Source organism: Bombus vosnesenskii, unplaced genomic scaffold (genome assembly GCF_011952255.1).
Source record: "Bombus vosnesenskii isolate JDL3184/JDL3185 unplaced genomic scaffold, Bvos_JDL3184-5_v1.1 scf7180000013274, whole genome shotgun sequence".
Taxonomy (NCBI): domain Eukaryota; kingdom Metazoa; phylum Arthropoda; class Insecta; order Hymenoptera; family Apidae; genus Bombus; species Bombus vosnesenskii.
The window spans coordinates 1495066-1518674 of NW_022882932.1; the positions used below are offsets into that span (position 1 = coordinate 1495066).

At 31.3% G+C, this 23609-nt stretch overlaps 4 protein-coding genes across 8 annotated transcripts; 3 read left to right on the forward strand and 1 right to left on the reverse strand.

Annotated features, from left to right (window-relative positions):
* Nucleotides 1-772: 772 nt before the first annotated feature.
* On the forward strand, nt 773-18719 carry LOC117231817 (28S ribosomal protein S9, mitochondrial-like). Of its 4 annotated transcripts, XM_033490645.1 has the most exons (11): nt 783-1116; nt 1240-1366; nt 1450-1553; nt 1783-1956; nt 2038-2123; nt 2219-2294; nt 2367-2492; nt 2568-2610; nt 2750-2865; nt 17226-17388; nt 18459-18719. In XM_033490645.1, exons 1-11 carry the CDS (start codon nt 1015-1017, stop codon nt 18548-18550), a joined length of 1209 nt encoding a protein of 402 aa, XP_033346536.1. In that variant the 5' UTR covers nt 783-1014; the 3' UTR covers nt 18551-18719. The 4 variants fall into 4 exon arrangements, with proteins under 4 accessions (XP_033346537.1, XP_033346536.1, XP_033346535.1 ...); XM_033490646.1 differs by lacking the exons at nt 17226-17388; nt 18459-18719 and adding an exon at nt 6025-6190 and having other exon boundaries at nt 773-1116; XM_033490644.1 differs by lacking the exons at nt 783-1116; nt 1240-1366; nt 1450-1553; ... (5 more) ...; nt 17226-17388; nt 18459-18719 and adding an exon at nt 6025-10375.
* LOC117231816 (transient receptor potential channel pyrexia-like) lies at nt 12904-16713 on the forward strand. The gene has a single exon (XM_033490642.1). It carries the CDS (start codon nt 13425-13427, stop codon nt 16407-16409), a length of 2985 nt encoding a protein of 994 aa, XP_033346533.1. The 5' UTR covers nt 12904-13424; the 3' UTR covers nt 16410-16713.
* A 96-nt stretch (nt 18720-18815) lies between the features above and the next one.
* On the reverse strand, nt 18816-21597 carry LOC117231824 (probable arginine--tRNA ligase, mitochondrial). 2 transcript variants are annotated; one of them, XM_033490657.1, is made up of 6 exons: nt 21442-21597; nt 21108-21144; nt 19630-20785; nt 19418-19545; nt 19099-19322; nt 18816-18999 (listed from the first exon to the last, which is right to left on the reverse strand). In XM_033490657.1, exons 2-6 carry the CDS (start codon nt 21141-21143, stop codon nt 18849-18851), a joined length of 1695 nt encoding a protein of 564 aa, XP_033346548.1. In that variant the 5' UTR covers nt 21144; nt 21442-21597; the 3' UTR covers nt 18816-18848. The 2 variants fall into 2 exon arrangements, with proteins under 2 accessions (XP_033346548.1, XP_033346547.1); XM_033490656.1 differs by having other exon boundaries at nt 21108-21596.
* Nucleotides 21598-21709: 112 nt separating this feature from the next.
* On the forward strand, nt 21710-23057 carry LOC117231832 (DNA-binding protein RFXANK-like). The gene is made up of 5 exons (XM_033490673.1): nt 21710-22080; nt 22169-22301; nt 22373-22593; nt 22669-22816; nt 22897-23057. Exons 1-5 carry the CDS (start codon nt 21805-21807, stop codon nt 22962-22964), a joined length of 846 nt encoding a protein of 281 aa, XP_033346564.1. The 5' UTR covers nt 21710-21804; the 3' UTR covers nt 22965-23057.
* Nucleotides 23058-23609: the final 552 nt, after the last annotated feature.

Sequence of the window (23609 nt, forward strand, 5' to 3'; positions counted from 1 at the left end):
TAGGTAATGATTATCCGTTTTGTGTTAAATTTCATAATAATTGAAAAAAAACTTCTTAGCATAATACTTTAAATTTTATATTATTGTAAAACACTCGTAGTTTTATTGAAGAAAAAATTTTCATATTTTCAATTGTAAAAACCTTTCTTATATATATAATTGATAATTTTAATTATCACATTAATAATTCGATTTACCTATATCTAAAAAATTATAAAATATCTATAAATAATAAAACACTGATCTTAACTTTTATACTTGTAAACAATGTACTTACTATTAATGTTCATTGTAACAATTTATTAGTAGACATTAACTTGAATAGGCATAAACTCTATTGCTTTGTATTTAAATATAAGAACATATGTATATTTTAAATTGTGTAATGTCTCAATTTTTATTTAATGTCACAGAGAAAATGTTACAGTTAATGTTAAAATTAAAACTTTTTAAATTACTTTTTAATCCAAAATATTTTTATAAATGATTTTATAATTATTTATTTCATTATATATTATCTTTCACAATTATATTTGATAAATAATGTTAATATAATTTTTTACAATGCATTATTAATATATTATAATTTCTCTATTCCTCCATTGAATTACAATAATAAAAATAAAAATTTAAAATATTTTACTATTTCTTCTTTAAAATACATCTTTTAATAAAAATATATCCTTAAACTTTTATCCTTAAACTAAAAAGTTATTTGAGAAAAGATATAATTTTAAACATGTATGTGTGTGAAACATACATATACATATGTATGTGTTGCATCAGGTGGTATTGATACATATTTAGTTACTAATATTTACTTTTAATATCGGCCTGATATCACCAAAAATACAGAACGTTTATTCAGCAAGAGTGTATGGCAAAAAGTAATCGTACATAATACATAAAATGTGAAATAAAAAGACATACGATATTATCATTAGATTCATATCTTCCTGGAGCACATGATAATTATTTATTTCCGAAATCCATTTTAGTTATTAATCGATAAAAATGGCTATGTTGATGTTTACACGTTTCATAAATTTGCGAAACGTAATAAATATTAATAATTTTGGTGCTATTGGAAGTATATTAAATATTACACAATGCTCGGTAAATTAAAAATATTAAAGTGTTAATTAATTCTTTCAATAAGTATTCTTTAATTACCAAATAATTTTTATAACCTTAAAAGTAATAGTAAACTAGACAGTAATACAGATTTTATGATTTTAGGACGTTATCTCTAAACCATATTGTATAAACATTAATGATGACATGATTCCTCATAAATCTGCAAAATTAACTGGAAAAAAAATTAGTAGTGCTATGAGAGCATACTTAAAACAATCTAATGACTATAGTAAGTTATAAACATATCATGGTACAAGTAATTTGGAAATTTTAAAACAAATCTATTAAATGATAATTATTTATTGCTTTTAGAGGAATTTATGAAAAAACAAATAGCTGAGTATGATATTGGAAAACGATATTTAGCTAATATAATGGGCGAAGATCCTGAGAACTTTACACAAAAAGATATTAATGTAAATTATATTTCTTATTATTATAGTTAACACTCTCTTGATAAACTATTAATATTATTAAAATTGAGTATTTATATATCTTCAACTAATTAGAATCTAATATATCAGATTCTATTACATTATATATTGCAAATAAGAAAAGAGTAATACAGGAATTGATATCTTTTTAAATTTAATTACTTTTATATGCTAAAATTTGAATTTGTATAAGAATTATTACTTTTAACAGAGTGCAATAAGGTACTTATTTCCATCTGGTTTATATGACCAAGGAGCTCAACCTATGATGCTTCACCCTATAGATGTATATGGGAATAGGAAGGAAGCAGAATTTGATGAATCTGGTAGACCACATCATTTTTTGTTTTACACTACTAAACCTAATTATTATGAAATACTTCATGTAAGCTTTTTTTAAATCTCTTTCTCTGTACATTTTATATGAACACATTATTCTTTATTAAACAAATATCTTTACATGTAGAACATTGCAAAATCAATGATTCATTTAAACAAAATAGAGGACCAGATATTGGAAAGAAATATCCAATCAGCACCAGAGCATAAAATGTAAATGTGCAATTACTTTGACTATATTTATATTTCTAACTCATTCTAAATCGTAGATAAAGTAATATTTTTTCTTTTTATTACTATTGTTTCAGAGATTTAAGTGATTCAGAATGGCTACAGAAGAAGAGCTTAGAAAAGATATTGCTTGAAGAACTTTTAGACAAAGAAGTAATAAATGATATATAGCTCTATAGCTTTATTTTGTAAGCATAATACCTTAAATTCATTAATTTGTTTTAGTATGATTACTTTATAAAAAGTATGCAGAGATTAGTTGATCATCCTGTATCAAAGCATGCAGAATCTTTTATCATGGAATATAGAAGAAAATTACTAAGTATTAATCAGGATATGAAAATTCCACAAGTATGTATATTTTTTGTTGTATCAACTATCTTTCTTTTCTCATTAAAAATGAACATACATTTTATTTTTTTATAGCTTGAATATGATAGTGATAACAGGCCTTTTGTACTTATCGACAGTAAGTATAAAATAAACTATCAATAATATTCCCATAATATTGTAATTGTATGGTTTAAGAACATTAAAATATTATTTTCGAAATTAGAAAAATTATTTGCAAGGAAATTGTTTATTAATATCAAAATCCTCTTTTATAGGATGTGCAAGAAAAAATACAAGAGGTGAGGTTAAAGTGATAGGCAATGGATCTGGAAAAATTACCATTAATGGAAAGGATCTCACGTACTTTGATGATATGCAATGTCGTGAACAGGTACGTATGAAAACAGTTTGAATAATTTCATTTTGCAAAATGTGATAATAGTTCGCTGTTAAAATAATTTAAGTAACTATTTATAATATTCGTATGTGTTCTACATATGAATAATTATGACTTCATTGAAAAATCATTTTACGATACACAAAAGACAAATATTGATAAGAAAATTACAATACACAAAAAACGAATATTGATAAAAAAATTACAATACATATTTTTTATATGAAAATAGGTAAGTATTCTAAATAATTAATATAAGTTGATACTGTTATACAACATGATTGAGGTAAGTACATATTATGTTGCAGAGTATTAGTCAAATTTATTAATTTCAATTTATTACATATCAATTTCTAATGCACATGTAAACAATTTTGTCTAAAATAATTATAATTAGGCATAGTAGTTAATACTATTTTATACTGTACATATAGAGATATATAAAAGTTAGTTATATTAAAATTAGTTTGTTTGATCTCAAAGTTATATTAAAAGTTATACTAAAATTTATAATATATAAATGAAGAATGTGTGTGTGGTTCACACAATGGAATTTGATCAGTTATTTCAAGGACAAATAACTTTCCAATGATGATGTTGAAACAATATATGTTTCTCCGATTTGTTTTTAAGATTTTAACTAAATTTGGGCTAAAAAAAGTTATTAATGATAATTATCGTTTATTTGAGATTTCTTAATTTACTTCTTAATCTTCATATTTGATTCCTTTCATTATAAAGAACAATTTAAAAGACTTATTGAAAAATAAGAAAAGATAAGCAGAATTCTCTTTTTTAATCTCCTTTCTGAGATTAGAAAAGAGAAGTACACTTTACATGTAAAAAGATCTAAGAATATATATAACGTACCTATAGATAAACTTAAAATTAACATTTCAAATTTTCCGTTTCCCGCAATGTTACGTGTCTTTTCCTCTTCTTCAATTGCGACGAAAAAGATATGTGCAAGGTATCGCGAAAACTAGTAAATATAAATACCAGTCGATCAAATTTTATGGTATATTCATTATTAAAATTTATGAATACAGGATAAACATAAGATACAAAGATGAGAAAGTCCCTATAAATGAAAACGAAACCAAGCCTCGCGAATTGCTGATATTTCTGATGTATGCGATTTATCGTGGTCTCCGCGATCTCAGAACAGACAATGCGTCTAAGAAGCTCGATTCGAGTTCAGTATCAATCGAGTCGTCAGATAGAACGACAGGCTTATGATGTTGTAACAATAACACCGTCACATTGAGTAGCACGGTCGTTCGTTCGATGAAATTGATCGTATTCGCACGTGAATACGATCGAGAAGTGAAGAACGGAGAGAAGAACAGTGATCGATTTTCTTTTCGATATTATTAAGCTATCGGTAAAGAGACAAAATTGTTAAAAGTTTGCACCATGCATCGAATATCGAAACGCGTTTGTGATGGAAAGTCAGTGAAAACTCTTTTTTCGAATTTAAAGAGCCATCCTATGAATTTTGAAATAATTGTATCTGATAATACGAAAAAGGACTTTAAATATTATCTGTTAAAAATATATAAATTCAATCTCGAACGATGAAAGTTGATAATGAAAAGTGTAAATGTTTAAAGCTTGTGTATGTATAAGCAGGATTTGATTTTGGACATATAATAAATGTAATGTGACGAAATAAAGTTACATCCGGTTATTGCAATTTTGTTTTTAATAACATTTTTCAAGTGTTTTCTGTTTTTCTGATATCGAATCATCAACGTGTTTCAGAGTAACAAAAAAATTATCGTTGAGTTAAAAGAAATGTTTAACTACGACTCAAAAATTTTAGTTCAACTTAATTTAGAATACTTTACGAAAATTAATATTTTCAGGAAACTTGCAGAATTTTTATTAGAAGAAACTTTTGATAAAATTAACTTATATTTTAATTAGTTACGTATCACTTAATATTTAAAAAATGAGCTTTCTTTGTTCGCTATCGCATTATTAGATGTATTTAATTTACGTAATTCGTACATTCCTTCTTCGTTGCGTAGTTCCGTTAAACCTATATATTTTCTACTTTAGTTAAAAGCTTACATCCTGGATTCTAATCATTTAAGAACGCGAAATACATATGTGTAGACGTCATTCCGTATAGTTTTGTCATGCTTTCAAAATTGAATCGGTATGTCGAGAATGTTTTTGTCTTCGATACTTGAAGGACTCGATCTGTAAATAAATAATATCAGTTTAAAGGTAACGGCACAGCACTTCGCAGTCATCAGTCTATGTGCCCGATTTTCCAATTGTCATTCGCGCCTCGCGTGATACACAGTCAGACGTCATCAAAAAGATCATCTTATACTTTATTGATGGTAAAATTGAAATAAAGCTTTGAAAAATGTTTAAAAACTAAATAAATTTCACCACGATGATTGCGATCAATTGTAAAATTAATGATTTTTCCACTTAGTTTGTTTGCATTTGTAAGATTTTTGAGCGACTTTAAATGCTATAAGTGTCTTAATAACATAATTGAAACAAATTGTATTCGAAATCATGATATTATTACCTTTTAACTTTTGCTGCATAACACCATAGTTACTAAATTGAGTCCACAATGCATATCTAGGAATATTATTAAATACATTTTTATAGGATAATAAGATAGAGATTTATAGGATTTGCAGAATAATAAAATATAGATCGCAAAAATTTATATAATGTTATTCGCGGAGGATATACAGAAATTTATTATAAACAAAATAGAACGATTTCTTTTTACTTTAAATTGAAAAACATTTGAATAAAATGCTGACTATTAGTAAAATCAAAGGATGACTCTTAAACAATAATAAGAAACTGTCAAACTGTCTATGAAAAGTAGAGAGTTTAATAATAATTTTAACGTATCACGAACGCTCCAATCGAAGTTCACATTTATTAAAAAAAATCTAGCTTTTGTTAAAGGATCCTTGGACGATCCGAAGTATAAATGATAATTTTTCAACATACAAATGCGTCTGATGAATAAGATTCAACAGGATCGATCGATTAAGCAAAGCGACGTCACATAATTTTCTACTCAATGCACGTTCACGAATCCCCATCGACTTCATTCATGAATTAATACCTCGCGAGCCCTTTTACTACTCATGACAATGCTCTTTGTAGATCGATGATGTAATCGCGTAAAGCGCTAACCGAGAAGGATGGAGATGAACCATTCGCAGGCCTCGAATTCGCCACCGGCGAAAAAGAAAGTACAAATGGAGAGGATCATCGATATGGAGGACGTAACGGTATCGATTCCGAATAGTTCAAAGCGTACGACCATGACTTCTCTACTCTTAACACGATGGTTGGCGTCGAAGAGCCCGCATCATACAGAAGTAGAGACAAATTGGTCCTCCGATGACCAAAGTTTGGAATACGGAACTCCGCCTCCTATCGAAGAGCCACATTGCTATTCTATGTGTGCCAGTGAGAGCTCTTGTACAGAGGAAATAAATTGCACCTTGCAGGTAAACAAAGATATAATCAAGAATCTATTAGTGGAGCATATGAGACACATCGGTGGTCGATTGCAACTCCTTGACGATCTGGAGGAGAATAAAATGGATCTAAAGAATCCTGAACATTTCGTAAAATACTATAAACAACAAGAAGTAAACGCTTTGCTACTTCACGCCAGTTTCCTTGGTCGGATAGACGCGATTGCTGGATTGCACAAGTGCGGAGCGGATTTAAACCACTCGGAACAAGGACAAGGACTAACTCCGTTACACTTATCTGCGTTCAGTAACTCTTTAGAGAGTGTACAATATTTGCTCGCTAACGGTGCCAACATTCGTCTGGGACGAACTCATACACCCTTTCATTACGCTGCTTTTGGAAATGCTTTTAAAGTAGCTCAATATTTCCTTCAGCTAGGCGTCAGTCAGGAATCTCCTTGCGGAGAGGAGACCGTGTTACACACTGCGGCCAGATCAAACGCTTACAACGTATTAAAGCTACTGGCATCTAATAATCATACCTTGAATAATTTAGACTGTAATGGGTACGCTGCTATACACCACGTAGCGGACAGAGGAGATCCAGCTGGCTTGTTGGTACTACTAGACGCAGGTTGCGAGCTAGATCTGATGACTAAAAAGGGTGACACTGCTCTACATCTCGCAGCGGAGTCTAGTTGTGTGGAAAATGTCGATCTATTAGTAGAAAAAGGTGCAAATGTTCACTTGAAGAATCATAGAGATCAGACAGCTTTACATATAGCTTCTCGATCTCATTCCTTGGAATGCGTGGAAATATTGCTAAAGAAAGGTGGCTGTGATCCTAATATCGAAGATAGCGACGGAAGAACGCCTTTACATCTCGCATTAGGTAGATCGTTGCTGGCTTATGACGTGACGGAATTGTTAATAATGTGGAAGGCAAATATCAATAAAACCGATAAATACGGTTATACACCGCTTCATATCGCTGCTCTGAACGAATTGTCTCAGTGTGTGGATATCCTGATACAGCATGGAGCGGATCTTAGCGCTAGAACGAAAGGCGGGACTAGCGCATTATCCATTATCTTACGTAAAACGCCGACTTCTTTGAACGTCTTTAAACAAAGATTAGATGCCTCGATAACGCTTCACCAGCATGGTTCAGCCACCGGAGAGGCGGAGCTTCGTCTCGACTTTCATCCTCTGCTGATGCACCAACAACAAGGCGAAATAAGATATCTCGGGACATTCGTGAAAGAAGGATACAAAGAGATTCTAGAACATCCGCTCTGTCAGGCGTTTCTCCATTTAAAATGGCAGAAGATCCGAAAGTATTACGTGGGCAGGCTAGTCTTCTATCTATTTTACGTTCTCATACTTACAGGATGGGTAATGACTGCTTTAGCGCATAACTGTTACAATGAGTCGCACGGTCAATTAGACAACACTCAGCCACCATTATGTGCAAATACCACTGGTATCAACGGGTTTCTTTACAGGCACCCAGCTTTGCTCGAAATGGAATGGTATGCATTAATGGTGCTCACGATTCTCGAAGCATTTCGCAAATTGACCAGCATTCCAACGTACCCCTCCGTCCGCCAGTTCTTCACGCAGGCCGAAAACATGGTCGAATGGTGCGTGATCCTGAGCGTATTTGCCACTTCTTTTATCTATACGGGCAGAACGTATGCGTGGCAAAGCCACGTAGGTGCATTCGCCGTGCTTTGCGGCTGGAGCAATCTTATGCTAATGATAGGACAATTGCCAATATTCGGAGCGTACGTCGCGATGTTTACCAGTGTTCAAGCACAAGTATTCAAGCTTCTGTTAGCGTATGCTTGTCTCTTAGTAGGCTTCACCGCAAGCTTCTGCGTGATATTTCCACGCTCGAAATCGTTTAGCAGCCCTCACATTGGTCTGATCAAAGTTTTGGTCATGATGACCGGAGAGTTAAATTTCGAGGACCTGTTTTTTCCTCGGGAAGAAGATGGGAAATCGATCGATTCAGGCGGTACCTCTTGGATTCTACTCCAAGTTTCCGCACAGTTGTCATTCGTGTTGTTTCTTCTGTTCGTTACTATCGTGTTGATGAATCTACTGGTAGGCATCGCAGTTCACGATATAAAAGGACTACAGAAAACGGCGGGACTTGCAAAACTCGTTCGCCAGACAAAGCTTATTTGCGACGTCGAAACGGCGCTTTTTCTCGGACTGATACCAAAACGACTAACGAAATTTTTACGATGGACAGCTCTGCTGCTACCTTCACCCTTGAGAGCAGTTTTAACCGTTCGTCCCCTGAACCCGAGAGAGAGTAGATTGCCTCGTGATTTGTTATCCGCTGCGCACAAGGTCGTGAAGGATAGGAAAAATATGTCTGGAACATTGTGCAGCAGGAAGAGCAACGCTACTGCATATACGTATTTAAAAAGCGAGCCATATTCGACATTTCGTCGACGTTCTCCGGAAGAAGACGTATCCGTCGATGATTATTCGGTCAAAGGAGATTTGGCAGAATTGAAAAAGATTTGCGATAAAAATCACCAACTTCTTCAGGATGTCGTGATGGCATTAATGAATGACAAGCGCATCGTTAACAAAGAAAAGGATGAGAATAATTAAGTTTTTACTCTGAGAATTCTTAGAATCTTAATAGCAAAGATATATCGTGTGAATAATCTGAGGAAGTTTAAATCACCCAATCGACCTTAGAAATGCAGGAATTGCGCATACGTACGTTTAGAATTTTAAGAGTAATCCTCAGGCCATTTTATAATATCATATTTTTCACAATCTTGAAGATTCGCTTATAGAAGATGACAATTACGTGCTTTTAATATCCGGATCAATGTGTATCGACTATCGAGTCCTCTCTAAAATTTTATAAAACGAAACATAATCTTCTGGCAATGACAGAGAATGTAAAGTGGAAAATACAAATGATTAAAACGAACGTGTGTAATCAACATTGAGAATCGTTGATTAAACATATGTTTTGCATATTTTTAAAGCAAAATTCATAAAGAGTCATATATGGAGTGGAAACATTATAATTTAACTACTAAATTTGTTCCCTTCCTTTCTTTCCTGAATTTTTATAATTCTCATGGTTGGTGATTTTAAATCCTTTGCGTGTCAGGAATGTCACGAATTTGTGATAAAAGTTGAAAAGGAAGCTTGAGATGAAATATTTAAATAATAATATAACGATTATATTTTGATGTATGGGTTTGTACCCAATATTTGTAAAATATTGTATTACAACGCATTAAAGTCCGTCCATATTATGAACAAAACTATAAAAATACCTAGAAATCAGATAGAGAACTAACAGAATAAGCTGAACACAACAAAGTATTTTAATACTATTTAATTTTATACTTATAAGAATACCTTAATTGTATAAAAAGTTGTGTAAATAAGACCATGTAATATATATTTTAGCTTTTTTTTTTAATCTTAATTTATTACTTATTATACGAAAACATGCAAATAAAGTGATTCTGAAATATATACCTTTTTTAAACAGAAAAATATTTTTTTAACAACAATATTAAGAAAATAGAGTTTCATCAAAGTAATTAGTGCGATAGGTGTTTGGAAATTACTCGTGTCTAGATATATAAGAAAGAAAATATAAATATTTATATAATGAAATCTTTCAAAAGGTACAATTTATGCAACGACACAAGCATCGATGCTTCAAAAACTTATTATATCGTATCTTTTGTAAAATCTTTTAAAGTTAATTGTACGTCGAGTTTAGAGTAGCTTCATTTAAATATTACCTTCGATATTCGAAAGACTTTGCTAACAATATTAACTTTAATTTTTTTTCATATATAATAATAATCATAGTGTAATGATTGTATAAACATTATGACAACGATAATTATAATTGTAAGTTGAGGTTTAGTTTTTTCGGTATATGAATCATACTATTCTGTATGTATGTATTCGACCTATGTATGTACCTGTTTACAACTTTAACCGTAAATATAATTACATGACAGTGATTGGAATTCGCGATAGCATTCATTCGTGGTAATGATTCATTATCCTAGAAAGTAACAATTAATTATTGAACACTGCAATTTTTAGCTTTATTCAATCGATGTGTATGCATTTAATAAGTGTTTTAAACATATCTCTATTATGCCAAAAAATATTTATACTATATTTCATAAAATATAATTATTATATATCATAAAATATTATATTATATCTTCTCCAAAAAATAAATAAATATTTTCGTCCTTGAAGACAAAATATTATGATCCAGTTTTGTCCACTCTGCAATTTCAAGAAACGCGTTATTGCCCAACATACTTGCGGATACGTTAGAGAAACGATATTCCTATAGGCTAAAATACGTTTCGAAAGGTGTGTAAGCATCAGACATCAAGAAACATTTTCAAACGGAAAATACAAATCGACATATTAATTAACGTGTATTTACAGTTTGCATCATGTGTTCTATAAGACGATTTTTGTGATCCTTTAATCGTGTCATACCTCGCATAATGACTTTTTTAGATGGAATTTTTTATCTAGTGAACATTCGCCATGCTTTCTAATATATTCTTAAAATATCGATGTTTTCAACGTAACAGTGACAGTCAATTCAGGTTCTCATATTAAGTGTTTTAATTTACCTGGCAATATCACTGGAAACAATACCTCTATCCTAACAGTGACTTTCAATTTGTAGTTTCCATGTCGAAACAAAAAAAGAAAAGATTGTATTGTAACAAAAAACTGCGTTCGTTTAACCAATAGTCCGAAAGAAGCGCTTTTCTGAAATGACCATTAACATCTTCACCTATAAAAACACTTAACCGTTTCTGGGAATCTGACTGGTAATTAATCTTTCAGCGATTCAATTGTTACTTCTTACAAAGCTTTTTTAATTGTTTCTCTCGATATCTATCCCTTTGATCTGATATAATCCCTGATAAATTTTAAATGTGATCTAGAATTTTCACACCAATTAAAGAAAGAATCTATTTCTATAGCAAGAAGCACGATTCTGAAGTACCCCCATTTATCGCTAATTGAATCGATATGCTTCAATACGGCAAAATTTACATATAAAAGTATATAGTAACGCAAAAAAGTTACCTAACTGGTGCCGACTGCTCTAACAGCTTTAGTTATTCGAGTTTCATTGGTTTTCCACTTGATCGATCGATACAACGAGAGATCAGCAAGTTCCATTATGCCTTTCGTTCTTCCCACACGATAATTCGCGTATTAAATCATATATACTTTTTTTTTTTAAATCGCTGCAGGCTATAAATTTACTTTAACTTGTCTTTTTTTGGACGCATTCAAATTTAGTCATTGGTATTCACGGGATATTCAAGAACTACTTGGAGGAACCGGTTCCAATTCGTAGAAAATCAGGATCTGAACAACTGGTATACATATATACAGCCTATACAATGATAGAATATAATTACTGACCACGGTGGAATTGAACAAGGACACTAAGTTTCACGTCCACGAGTGTATCTAGATTTTACGGGAATATCTTAAAGAGCGGCGAATCTGTGAAAAGACTCACATGCGCGCGATCTCTTGCAGCGTCTGGTGTTTCGGCTTTAGAGAGCGGTACCCAATGTTGCGTGATACTGGCTTTCTCCGTATTAATTGCCAAAGTATTCAAATAAATTATCGGTGAATTTTAATTTTTTGCTGATCGTAAATGAAATCGTAGAATAAATCGTCTAATAAATTATTGTCACAGAGTGTTACAGTGAATTTTTTTTTTTTGTATATGATCCTGTATAGCAAATGCAAATGGAAAAACTGGAAGTTGTAAAATTGGATGAAAAAGCATCGAAGTTGGAAAATTTTGTAAAATAGACAGTGAGATAACAGAGGATTTATAATAGGAAATATAAGTGATTTTTTGTTTGATTGTTGCGTGTTAATGTTGAATTCTTATGTTAAAATAAAGATAATAATGGAGAGAAGAAAAAAACCATAAAAATTATTCGAACAATACGAGGAATACACTGAAACAGAGTCATGAAAAAAGATACAAAATTAAACCCAATGATTTTCATAATTGAAGTGCAAAAAAGAATTAAAATAAGAATTACTTAATAATATTCTCTTTTTTTTTTTTAATTTCCTACAAATTTGTTGAGATATACATTGCATTAAATTTAAAAAAATAATTGATAAAACCAGGAAATATCAAATTAGCACTAACATATTTCAACGAAACATTGTTTCATAATACTTGAACTTTAAAACACATTTTTTTGTTATCATTGCCACTTGTTCTATTGCGAGATGATAGCCTTAATACAATGTAAATACAGGCTTCGTTATTAAAACGTCGAAAAAAATTAATCAGCATATGACGCAAATAATGGTCATCGTTGTTACATAATCCAAGTTTCATCCTTTGTTTTTATGTAAAAACGATGATTATAAATTCTAAATTTAAAACTACGATAAATAATTATCATAATGAAATAAAATAAAATTCTAATATGCATATGTAAACATTGGGGCTTGGGCTTTAAATGAAGAAGAAGAATTTTCTCGAAGAAATCTTTATTCTATCAAGGATTATAGAGTGATTAACTTACAGTATGAAGAAGGAATCAGAAGAATTCACGTGTACGATAAATAAATAAGAAAAGAATATTTACTAAAAATTGTTTACCGCAACGTTAGTTTAAGTTGATGTGACCTCTATCTCGTTTAGTTTTTAAGTTCAAGGTCCCTATTCGAAGGAGTACTGGCTCCTCCAACGGAAGCGTGTCTTTTCCTTTGAACTTATATATAGAATGAATCCATACGAGTCGACTAATATAAGTCACTCGGGCGAGTGACTCCGGTAGTCGCGTGTGCTGCAATGACGAGAGCATTCTCTTAAAGTGATCTAAATGACTTTGGGACGTGACGTGATAAACGAAGAAAAGAGTGAGGCCGAGGTATGACGATTGGAACGTTCTTTCGAGGTGATCCACGATAGTAGAGTGTGCCTTGTGTTACGTCGCAGTTTCTTCATCATCCTGGTTACAGACGAAAAAAATTCCTTTCCGACGGATAATGGACGATAAACAGATGTACGAGAACTCCAGCGACATACCGAAGATTAACGTGCAGCGTGCAACGATTAAGGTTAGCGAGGAAAGGCTGCGGCGATACTCGTTAACCAGTTTAAGAGATTGTCGTCTCTCGGTTGACGAAAACGACTATTGGAGAACGGTAGAAGGAGACGCTGGAGCACACGAAAATGTTGAAAAAACGAGTCAGTCGAAAATGAAGCCGCTGGCTAATCACAAAAAAAGGACCAGGCATTATTCATTGACCAGATTAAGAAATCGCCGTTCTTTTCTCAATTTCGATGATGACAAAAACATCTTGACAAAGACAGGTGTTAACGAGACTGCTAAAGACAAAACGACACAAACTTTGAGGCTACCATTACCTGGTGAAGGAAAAACGATACATTGTTCTTTGTCGAATTTGAACGATCCATCAAACGATCTCCTATCCACTAGATTGGCTTCCTTTAGATCCGTCAGATATCGACAGTCGAGTAGCTCGGAGAAAATCGTGATCGATGATATCCCTTTGATCGAAACCACGAACGATCACGTGGAAATTGATGCCGGTACACCTCCGCCAGTTGACGAATCTCTCTTCTACGATAATCTCGACGTATTTAAACAAGCGCAGATCAACAGTAACGATCTTAGATCGATCATGTGGTCGATCTTTACGACTGCAGAAATGAAGATACTGCTCGAGCTAGAAAAATGCAATACTTTGCCGGCGATGCCGCCGGGAGAACGAATGAGGAATATAGCGTACATGTGGTCTTGTTACCGTGGTTTAGTGCATCTGCTACCGAAATTGGAACAATCAGGCGCGAGACTCGATTACGTGGAGCCTTGTACAGGCATGAACGCCATCCTAGCTGCTTCGTTAAGCGGTAACGTAGCTTGCATCGAGCATTTGATAAAAAGGGGCGTTGATATCAATTACAGGAATCCAATCAATCATTATACGCCTCTTCACTTCTCTGTCCTCGGAAATTCGCCGGATGTAGCGCGAATACTTCTTGATAACGGCGCAAAACCGAGCACGTATCTTTATCAGGAGACGGTCGAACCGGTTTTACATTGCGCTATCAGAGCAGGAGCTGTAAAAATAGTGAAGTTATTGTTGGAACAAGGAGCAAGCGTTGTCGAAAAGAATCACATGGGCGAGACACCGCTTCATGTAGCTTGTTTCATTCAGTCGATAAAATGCGTTGAATTACTTCTAGATTCGCCTGGTACCAACATCAACGCGGTGGACCGAGCTCATAGAACCCCTCTACATTTCGCTGTGATGACTACTTATTCTTCTGCGAAGCTCGTAGAACTTCTATTAAAACACGGTGCCCTAGTGAATGCCGCAGACAAAACTGGCTTCACTCCTCTTCATGTGGCGGCCCTGAACGAACAATCTCACTGTGTCGATGTACTGATTTGGGCCGGTGCAGACGTTAGTGCGACCACCAGTGCCGGACTTTCCGCCTTGAACATTATACTTAGGAAGATACCAGAATCTCTTCAGGTGTTCCGACAGAGATTAGATGCCTCGATAACGCTCAGAAGACCCGTTCCTCATAACAGAGAGTTCGAAATGAGGCTGCACTTCGATCTACTCTTCCCCAGTGGCAATCAATGCGAGACCAGCTTCATAAACACGTTTGTCCAGGAACGTCGTAAAGATTTACTATCGCACCCATTGGTAATGGCTTTCTTGCATCTAAAATGGGAAAAGATAAGAAAATTTTATTTACTCAGGATCCTAGTTTACGCCATGACCGTGATCTGTATGACGACTTACGTGCTCACGGCGCTAGCTTACAAATGTTACAACTACGACGAGGCAAATAGCTCTAAGATTTGCAGCAGCAAACGTATTTCTGGATTTCTGTTCAGACGACCAGTGATTGAGATTCAATGGTATCTCTTATTAATCTTCACTTGCATCTCCATTCCTAGGAAGATATTCGGTTTCATGGTGTACACATCCGCGAAACAGTACTTTTCCAATATCGACAACGTGCTAGATGGCATCGTTATAATTAGCGTTTTTGTTACGTCATTCGTGTATACAGGACGTACATACGATTGGCAAAATTACGTCGGAGCATTCGCGATACTGTGCGCCTGGACAAACTTAATGTTGATGGTTGGCCAACTTCCAGCCTTTGGCACGTATGTAGCGATGTTTACCCACATACAGTTCGAATTTGCCAAGCTGTTGCTCGCTTACTCTGGATTACTGATAGGGTTCACTATTAGCTTTTGCGTAATTTTCGTCGGTGAACCATCTTTTGGCAACCCTTTCACAGGACTCATTAAAGTGCTGGCGATGATGGCCGGAGAGTTGGACTTCGAGGGACTGATCACGCAAATCGATGAAGGTTTAGAAGGAAGCTCCGAGGGACCTTTCGTTATTTATCATCCATTGTCGGTATGCTCTCAGATCCTCTTCACGCTATTCATCGTGTTCGTCACAGTGATCTTAATGAACTTGTTGGTTGGGATCGCTGTTCACGATATTCAAGGATTAAGGAATCATGCTGGTCTCACGAAGCTTGTACGCCAGACAAAATTGATCCTGTTTACGGAGATGGTGTTACATAATAGTTCGATTCCATACGCTTTTCGAAAGTGGATGTCCGATCACAAGATTAACGTGGAAAACAGAAAAAGGGTTTTGGTAGTGAAACCGTTGAATCCTTTGGAGAAAAGGCTTCCGAAGGACATTCTAAAGGCTGCTTATGAAATCGCACAGAAAAACATACCGTTTATGAACGATGATAACATTAATCTGAGCGACCATGTAATGAGGATGAGACAGCAGAGCGAGGACTGCTTTGACTCAAATTTACAACTTGTTATCGAGAATCTGGCCAACAAACTACAGTCCTACGAGGACACGATCATGTTGCTGAAGGAGCAATTATTAGATACTAATAAAATGCTGGAGAGTGTTGTGAAAAATCTGACAAAGGAAAAGAATAATTGAGATCAGCTATAGGTACTGATTGAATTGAAATTACCAAAATGTAGTTTAATCTTTGGGAACCATGGACACACCTTAACTGTAGTTAGTTAGTAATGTGCATGTGAACGATTGCAAATGATCAAAAACATATTTTGATGTTTAATGCGTCGATCGAAATCCGACAAAATCGATCGACTTAACTTTCTTAGTAAATATCATAAGTTTAAGTATTATAACGAGTGACATATGGGGGCACAGAACCGAAAGTGAAAGTGAAAGTAGAAAGAGAAATATATTTAATAACAATGAGACATTAAGATTAATGGTATTAACTTCTATTCTTCTTTTTGTACCTTTTAGATAAACTCTTTTATATTCCATATTTGTAATACTTATCAAATATAGACATTAAACTTACAGCAATAGTAATTATAAAAATATAGATAAGTATTTGATAATGAGAAAATGTAGCAACGTTATTCAAAGTACGGTGTTTATTAAACGTATAAAGTACATCACGTTCGCAACATTTTAAAGGGAGAGGAAAGTTGCCAAGAATCAATACCTTTTGCTAACGGACACATTTCACTGTAAGAAATTTTGAATTGACTAGGTAATTGAATTGACTAGTGCATTTTTTAATGTTCAAAACTTTTGCAAAACAGAAATTTTTTATATAGGTATAAAAAATCTTCAATTTATGCACGTTATATAGTAAAGTAACCACGATACGCCCTGAGGTACATAAATTTTAATGATTCTCAAACGAACGCTTAAGTTTTGCTAATTTTAGAGGCAATAGAAATTATTCTTAACTGAACCTATTTTGAATTACAGATCATATTTCCATTAATTTTTACGGAAATGATTGACAAAGTTGATATTGAAGCAACTATTTCTGGTGGGGGTCCTACTGGACAAGCTGGCGCTGTTCGACTTGGTATTGCAAAGGGGCTTCAAAGCTTTGTCGATAGTCAAATGAGAGAAAGAATGAGACTTGGTAAGGAGAACCCAATTTTCTAACTACTTATTTATCACGGTAATTGTTCAATTTCTAGATATAAATTATATTATATAGGAATAGTACTAATTGATTTCATGGAAAATGTGAATTTTGTAAGCTTTCTGAATGTATTTTAATAGTGCATATATTCAATAATGCATTGATTTTCTAAAATATGTATGAAAATATTTCAGAAAAATTGGATTATAAAAAATTTGATTAATATTGATTGATTTTCTAATTGCAAATTAAATTACTTATATTCTTTCTGATAGCATACAATTTTATTTGAAAACACCCTGAAATTAAACTATTAAAAAGAAATTAAAACGAGTCACTTAGCAAGAATTAACTTTCATCTTGAACCTAATTATTTTAAGCTATTGAAAAGAAAAAAAGTTGTAATTTATTTTTCAGAAATATAAGTTGTACTTTACAATGAAAAATCTTACTACTGTGCAATTAACTGCACGTCCTCTATTAGAACAATGATTTTTACATACAATTTATAATTACAATGAAGTCAGTCACTGAATTCATTCAGCTATGATTATTTAATCGAATCCAAAAATATATAGTCAAATTATCGTTTTGTAAAATTCCTAAATAGTTATGTGCTATAATGAAATGTAATATTTATTATAATTGAAAAATTTCTTCTGTACTATTGTACATTTCAAGAAACATATCAGACAACCCTTACAATTACAATGTTATAAAGCATACTAACAAAATTTTATATGCCTACTACAATATACCCTTTTTATATTCTCTATAAATGACACGTAATAAAATATTCTTGAATTAAAATTAGATTTTTGCAGATAATACACTCACTACAATTTACTGTGTACTCAAAGGATGTAGCTGAAAATTAATTGAATTTATAATTTGAATTTTTTGTTATTTGATGTTTCGATAATAATGGAATCGATTAATAAGTGAAATGTCATTTGAATTTATCCTCAGGACTTTTAGTTGTTTCAAAGTTTAATAAAATTTTGTTTAGTTTTACAAATTATCAATTTATTTATACAAGAGAATTATTAAAAAATTACTTCTGTTAGCGGGCCTTCTAACATATGACTGGAGGAGGCGTGAAAGGAAGAAGTGGGGTCAGGAAGGAGCTCGCAGAAAATTTACGTGGAAAAAGCGTTAATTTTCCTTTTAATTTTCCGCACATTGAAATTTATGTATTAAATTTAAATGAATTTTTATAAAATACCCATTAAACATTTCGAGATAAAATGCATGTTAATATAAAGTGGATGTTCTGTAGAAAGTGGGACAAAAAATGATTCATCAATAAAATTATTAACTAAAATTTTTTTAAAGATGTTATCCTTAACCTTTGAAAAACATTATATAATACACATTCATGACCATGACGTTTAAATTTATTAAATTAATTGTATTATATAACATTTTCATTTTGTATAAAAGTTTTATTTTTCCATTTACATTTTTTCAAGAGGTGTTAAGCCGAGTAATTTCATACCTTGGGCAAGAGTAATTCTTGCTATATGAAATAATAATAATCTTTGGTTTCCTAAGTCATTTGATTGGTGTTTCACACTCAATTTGCGCCAAGCTATATTGATAGCTTTACTAGAGAAGAAAAATATAAAAAATAAATGTATAGAAAAGACTATATAAAATTAATGTATTAAAATTTTTAATATACCTATTTCATATATTTATACTAACCATAAATGGAAAAGATAAATTGTTAATACACATGGTTCTAATTCTTCATAGGATTTAAGTACAACTTCATCAAATTGACTAATTAGTAAAATTAATTGATTAACTTCTGTTTCTTTTAAAAGACTTGAATCACACTCTTTTACTAATGTAGCACCAGATAACTCTTCCAAACTGCATAAACGGCAATGAGCATATTGCAATTTTATTCCAGAATTACCTTTCATCTGATATTAAAATATATATTTCACTAAACAACAATACATCACTAAATAGCTTTGAAATATTCTTTAAAAGATTTCAACTTATCTAAATAACTTACATCAAGCATTAAATTCCAATCAAACTCGTAACTGTTCATTCTACTTTGTTTTAAATCTTGAATAATTACACCAGAAACACCCAATATATCAGAAGTCTCATCTATTTTATCCAACGGAATTTTAGTTGCTAAAATAATTGTATAATACAGATATATTTCATTACCACTCCTCAATTATATTTTATGTATGACTATAGATAATATAAACTTACTCTTTACAGCCAATTGTTTTTGTTTCATAATTTCCTTTGCTTTGTTTAAAATATCTTCTAAAAATACCACTGTACCTTGTCGTGTGCTCATACCATGTACTCTTCCAAACTTAACATGTTTTAATCTATTTACCCAAGGTAAATTCATTTTATTTAAAATTTGGATTAAATTAGTAAAATGGTCAGTTTGACCATTTTCTACAATGTAATACATAGCATCAAATTTGTTTCTCTCAAATCTATCAATAGCAGCAGCAATATCTCTACTTATATATAAACTTGTACCATCACTTTTTATAATAGGAACACTTTTTTCTTCGCTCAAAGGCATTACTTTCCTATTTTCATTATCTAATTTTAACAGCTGCATTTCTTCCATCTTATCAATTATCTTATTTATTTTTTTAGCTGTATACATAGATTCCCAATCATATCTATCAAATGTTACACCTATTCTTTTGTATGTTCTTTCCAATTCTAAGACAGTAAAGTGTTTGATTGATTCCCAATTTTTATAAACTTCATTATCTTCTAATTCTAATTGTCTAAATATTTCCTTAGCACTCTCATTTATACTTGGATCATCTTTAGCTAATTTATTAGCATTAACATAAGCTGTGTACAATGTTTTAATGGGATCTGTTTGCATTTCTATATTATCAATATTTGCCATTTTCATTCCTATATAAACATAACCAAACTGTGTACCCCAATCACCTAAATAATTTATCTTTGTAACTTGATTTTGGCAGAAACTATTTAAATTAGCAATGCAGTTTCCTATAATTGTAGAACGTAGGTGTCCTATGTGAAAGGGTTTGGCAATGTTCGGTGAACTAAATTCTACTATAATGTTTTTATTAATATCCACAAGTGGTGGTCTAACACCAGAAAGATTGCTTTCTAAAATTTGCTTTATATACTTATCTCTTAGCACATTGAAGTGTATAGTATTATCTTGGGCTGTAATATTATCAAAATCACCCTTTAAATCATTATCTGTAATATCTTTCACTTTATTTGTTAAATTATAATCTTTTGATTTTAAAGGAAGTACAAAGGTATATGTATCAATCTCCTTATTAAATGTGATACGCAAATTAGACATAATCTTATATTGACATGCATTGTCTATATTTTGTAGTTGTTTTATAATCTAAAAGAAAATCAATTTATATAATTACACATAATTTAATAATTTATTGTATTATAGATATGTAGGAAATTTTTAAATATGATCTTTACGATATAAAAGTTTATAATGTGTAAATGTAATGTTAATGCTAGTTACGTTTAATTCAAAATTTAAACAACTCGCATTAAGAATAAAATTATTTCATCCACATATGTAACATATACGTTATTAATTGTTTAAGTAAAAATAAATAGTATATTTAAATATAAAACATAGAGTTATAAAAATTAAACTTCTTAAGATATTAAACACCATAACCAAGGTAATAACATTAAAATGATACCTTTTTAAATATTACAGTCCTTATGAAGTTGCTCATGCTGCAATAATAAAAATTATTCTAAAATAGATCTCTTAATCCGTAAGGCATAAAATCCATTAAGATTAATACAAATATAAGTTTTGGAAACTCCTTTACAGTATCCTATGGAAATCCTTGTCCGTATCGTCATTACGACATATGTACATTTCTACTTATTCTATTTTTTTTCACAAAAATATTTATGTATCGTTTAATTAAATTCAAATTTTTGCAAAATATTCACATCCATGACATACAATATATTATAAGAATTATAAAAATAATGGTATATGTCAAACAACAATGAAATTATAACCTCTCTACGAAGTCTGTTATGAATCCTCTAAAAATTTTTTAAATTCATTTTCATGAATGCTTATAGACATTCAATTACGTTAATCAGCTAAATATATAAATCATTTGTGTATATTTTTTAAATACAAAAGATTCGGGAGATAAACTTTTCATTTTTAGTATGACATATGACGTGTATTTAATTTTTGTTATTTAAATAAATCATTTATATAGATAGTACACTAAATCAAATTTTGTAAACGTAACTTATTTGTATTAAAGTATTTTCTAATTTACAACAGTGTACTGTTTTATTTACATTTATTTATTATTTAATATAACTCTGTGTGGAATATATGTAAATATATGTATGGAATAGAAAAGTATGGAAAATCAAATTCACTCTGAACTAATTGTAAAAGAAGAGGAAGAAGAAGACGATGAAGAAGAGAAAGAACAAAAATGTGATACTCCTACTAATGAAACTAAAAGTATTGTGCGTGATGGAGAATCAACAATTGGTATCAGACCAAGACCATTAATTTGTAAGCCAGAAAATGTAAATATTGGGTGCAAGTCTGAACCTATAGAAACTAAATGGCATTGGGCTCCAGGAGCATGGCAAGATGCTACAAGAACCAGTGCCTTCCAACCATATAAGGTATATATAATATCTATATATATCTTATTTCAAATGTTTAAATAAAAGGCATATTATAAATATTTCCCTAACCTAATATTTTTTCCAGCCTCCTACGTTACTTACTAATTTACAAAGAGGTAATACACAAACAGAAATATCTCAACTTTATGGTGGTAGCGATATTACATTCCATACATTAGCTGGCCAAGGTGAACTTACACCTGAACACATACATCCAAGTATGTTATTTTTTTACAAACAAATGGTAATACATATTGTAGTTAATAATTGTTAATAAATTGTTATAAAGGTACTGTTGATACACCTGATGAAAAGGGTTTAACTGGTCTTATGTGGGCTGCGAGATATGGACAATTAGGCAGTGCAAGGCAATTACTTAAAGCTGGTGCGAACAAAAACTACCGTGGTCTCAATGGAGAGACTCCTTTGCATTTAGCAGCTGCTTATGGACATCATGATCTTGTAAAATTGTTGTTAAACCATGGTGCAGATTCCAATGCAAGCGATGAGGTACATGTTACATATAGTAATTTTTCTTACCAAATAAAAATTTTAAATGTTGATTTTTTGTTTTTAATAATAAAGGAAGGAAATACACCTTTGATATATGGAGCAAATGGAGATCATCCACATGTATGCTACGAATTATTATCTAGAGGCGCGGATATAACGCGTCGTAATATGTATAATATAAGTGCTTATCATGCAGCAGTATTAAATAATTCACTAACTGGTAAGCAAAAATCATACAATTAATATTTGCATACACTATATGAAATATTTAAAAAATTGCTTGATTTAATTGTCTTTTAGCTAAAGCAGTAATTGAAAATTATTTGATACAACAAGTGGTAAACATATCACCAAATATATTGCAATAAAGTAATGCAATATAAATAACGTAAATATAATCTTAAAATTTGTATAGGTTTTAAAAAATTGTACAAATTACATAGTGATATTTACACTCGAATATTTTAATAAATATTTTTTATTTTTAATTCTATATAATTATTTATAGTAAATGTCTCCTGAAAAAAAGCATATGAATGAAATTTATATTCTCCTACAAACAAATATTCTTTTACAGACAATTTGTTGATTATTTATATATATTTAATAAGTAAATTAAATGGTAAATAAGTTTTTTCTTATTTATAAAAGTCTAATTTAAATAAAATTCTTTGAAAACTATTTACATGCAGTTATTGACTACATTAATTGCCTTCTTTTTTTTATCTACAAAAATCTGTCATTTTTTTTAAAAAAAGTTAGCAAGAAAGTATATAAAAGTACTAGACCTGAAAATAAAAAAATATTTTTGCATTTTCAAGAATGAAAGATATCAAAATATTAAATGCTCTTAATAATAATATTAAAAGAAAATAACAAGAATAAGTGAATGCAAATATGAAAGTAAATTAATGTTTTGTTAAAAACCTACCAATTATGTTCGTATTATTTCTTTGTAGTTAATTATAATGTTCATGTATCTGTGCATGTATGTGTATATATGTATACGAAAA

What these genes read in the sequence shown, in the direction of transcription:
- LOC117231817 (XM_033490644.1), top strand. Translation starts at nt 6,063, where the DNA reads ATGGAGATGAACCATTCGCAGGCCTCGAATTCGCCACCGGCGAAAAAG.
- LOC117231816 (XM_033490642.1), top strand. Translation starts at nt 13,425, where the DNA reads ATGGACGATAAACAGATGTACGAGAACTCCAGCGACATACCGAAGATT.
- LOC117231824 (XM_033490657.1), bottom strand. Translation starts at nt 21,143, where the DNA reads ATGAGCAACTTCATAAGGACTGTAATATTTAAAAAG. An exon ending in AAAACAATTGGCTGTAAAGA is followed by an intron (nt 19,546 to 19,629) that starts GTAAGTTTATAT and finishes CAATTATTTTAG; the next exon opens with CAACTAAAATTCCGTTGGAT. An exon ending in ATTTATCTTTTCCATTTATG is followed by an intron (nt 19,000 to 19,098) that starts GTTAGTATAAAT and finishes TTTCTTCTCTAG; the next exon opens with TAAAGCTATCAATATAGCTT.
- LOC117231832 (XM_033490673.1), top strand. Translation starts at nt 21,805, where the DNA reads ATGGAAAATCAAATTCACTCTGAACTAATTGTAAAAGAAGAGGAAGAA. An exon ending in ACCTGAACACATACATCCAA is followed by an intron (nt 22,302 to 22,372) that starts GTATGTTATTTT and finishes ATTGTTATAAAG; the next exon opens with GTACTGTTGATACACCTGAT. An exon ending in ATTAAATAATTCACTAACTG is followed by an intron (nt 22,817 to 22,896) that starts GTAAGCAAAAAT and finishes ATTGTCTTTTAG; the next exon opens with CTAAAGCAGTAATTGAAAAT.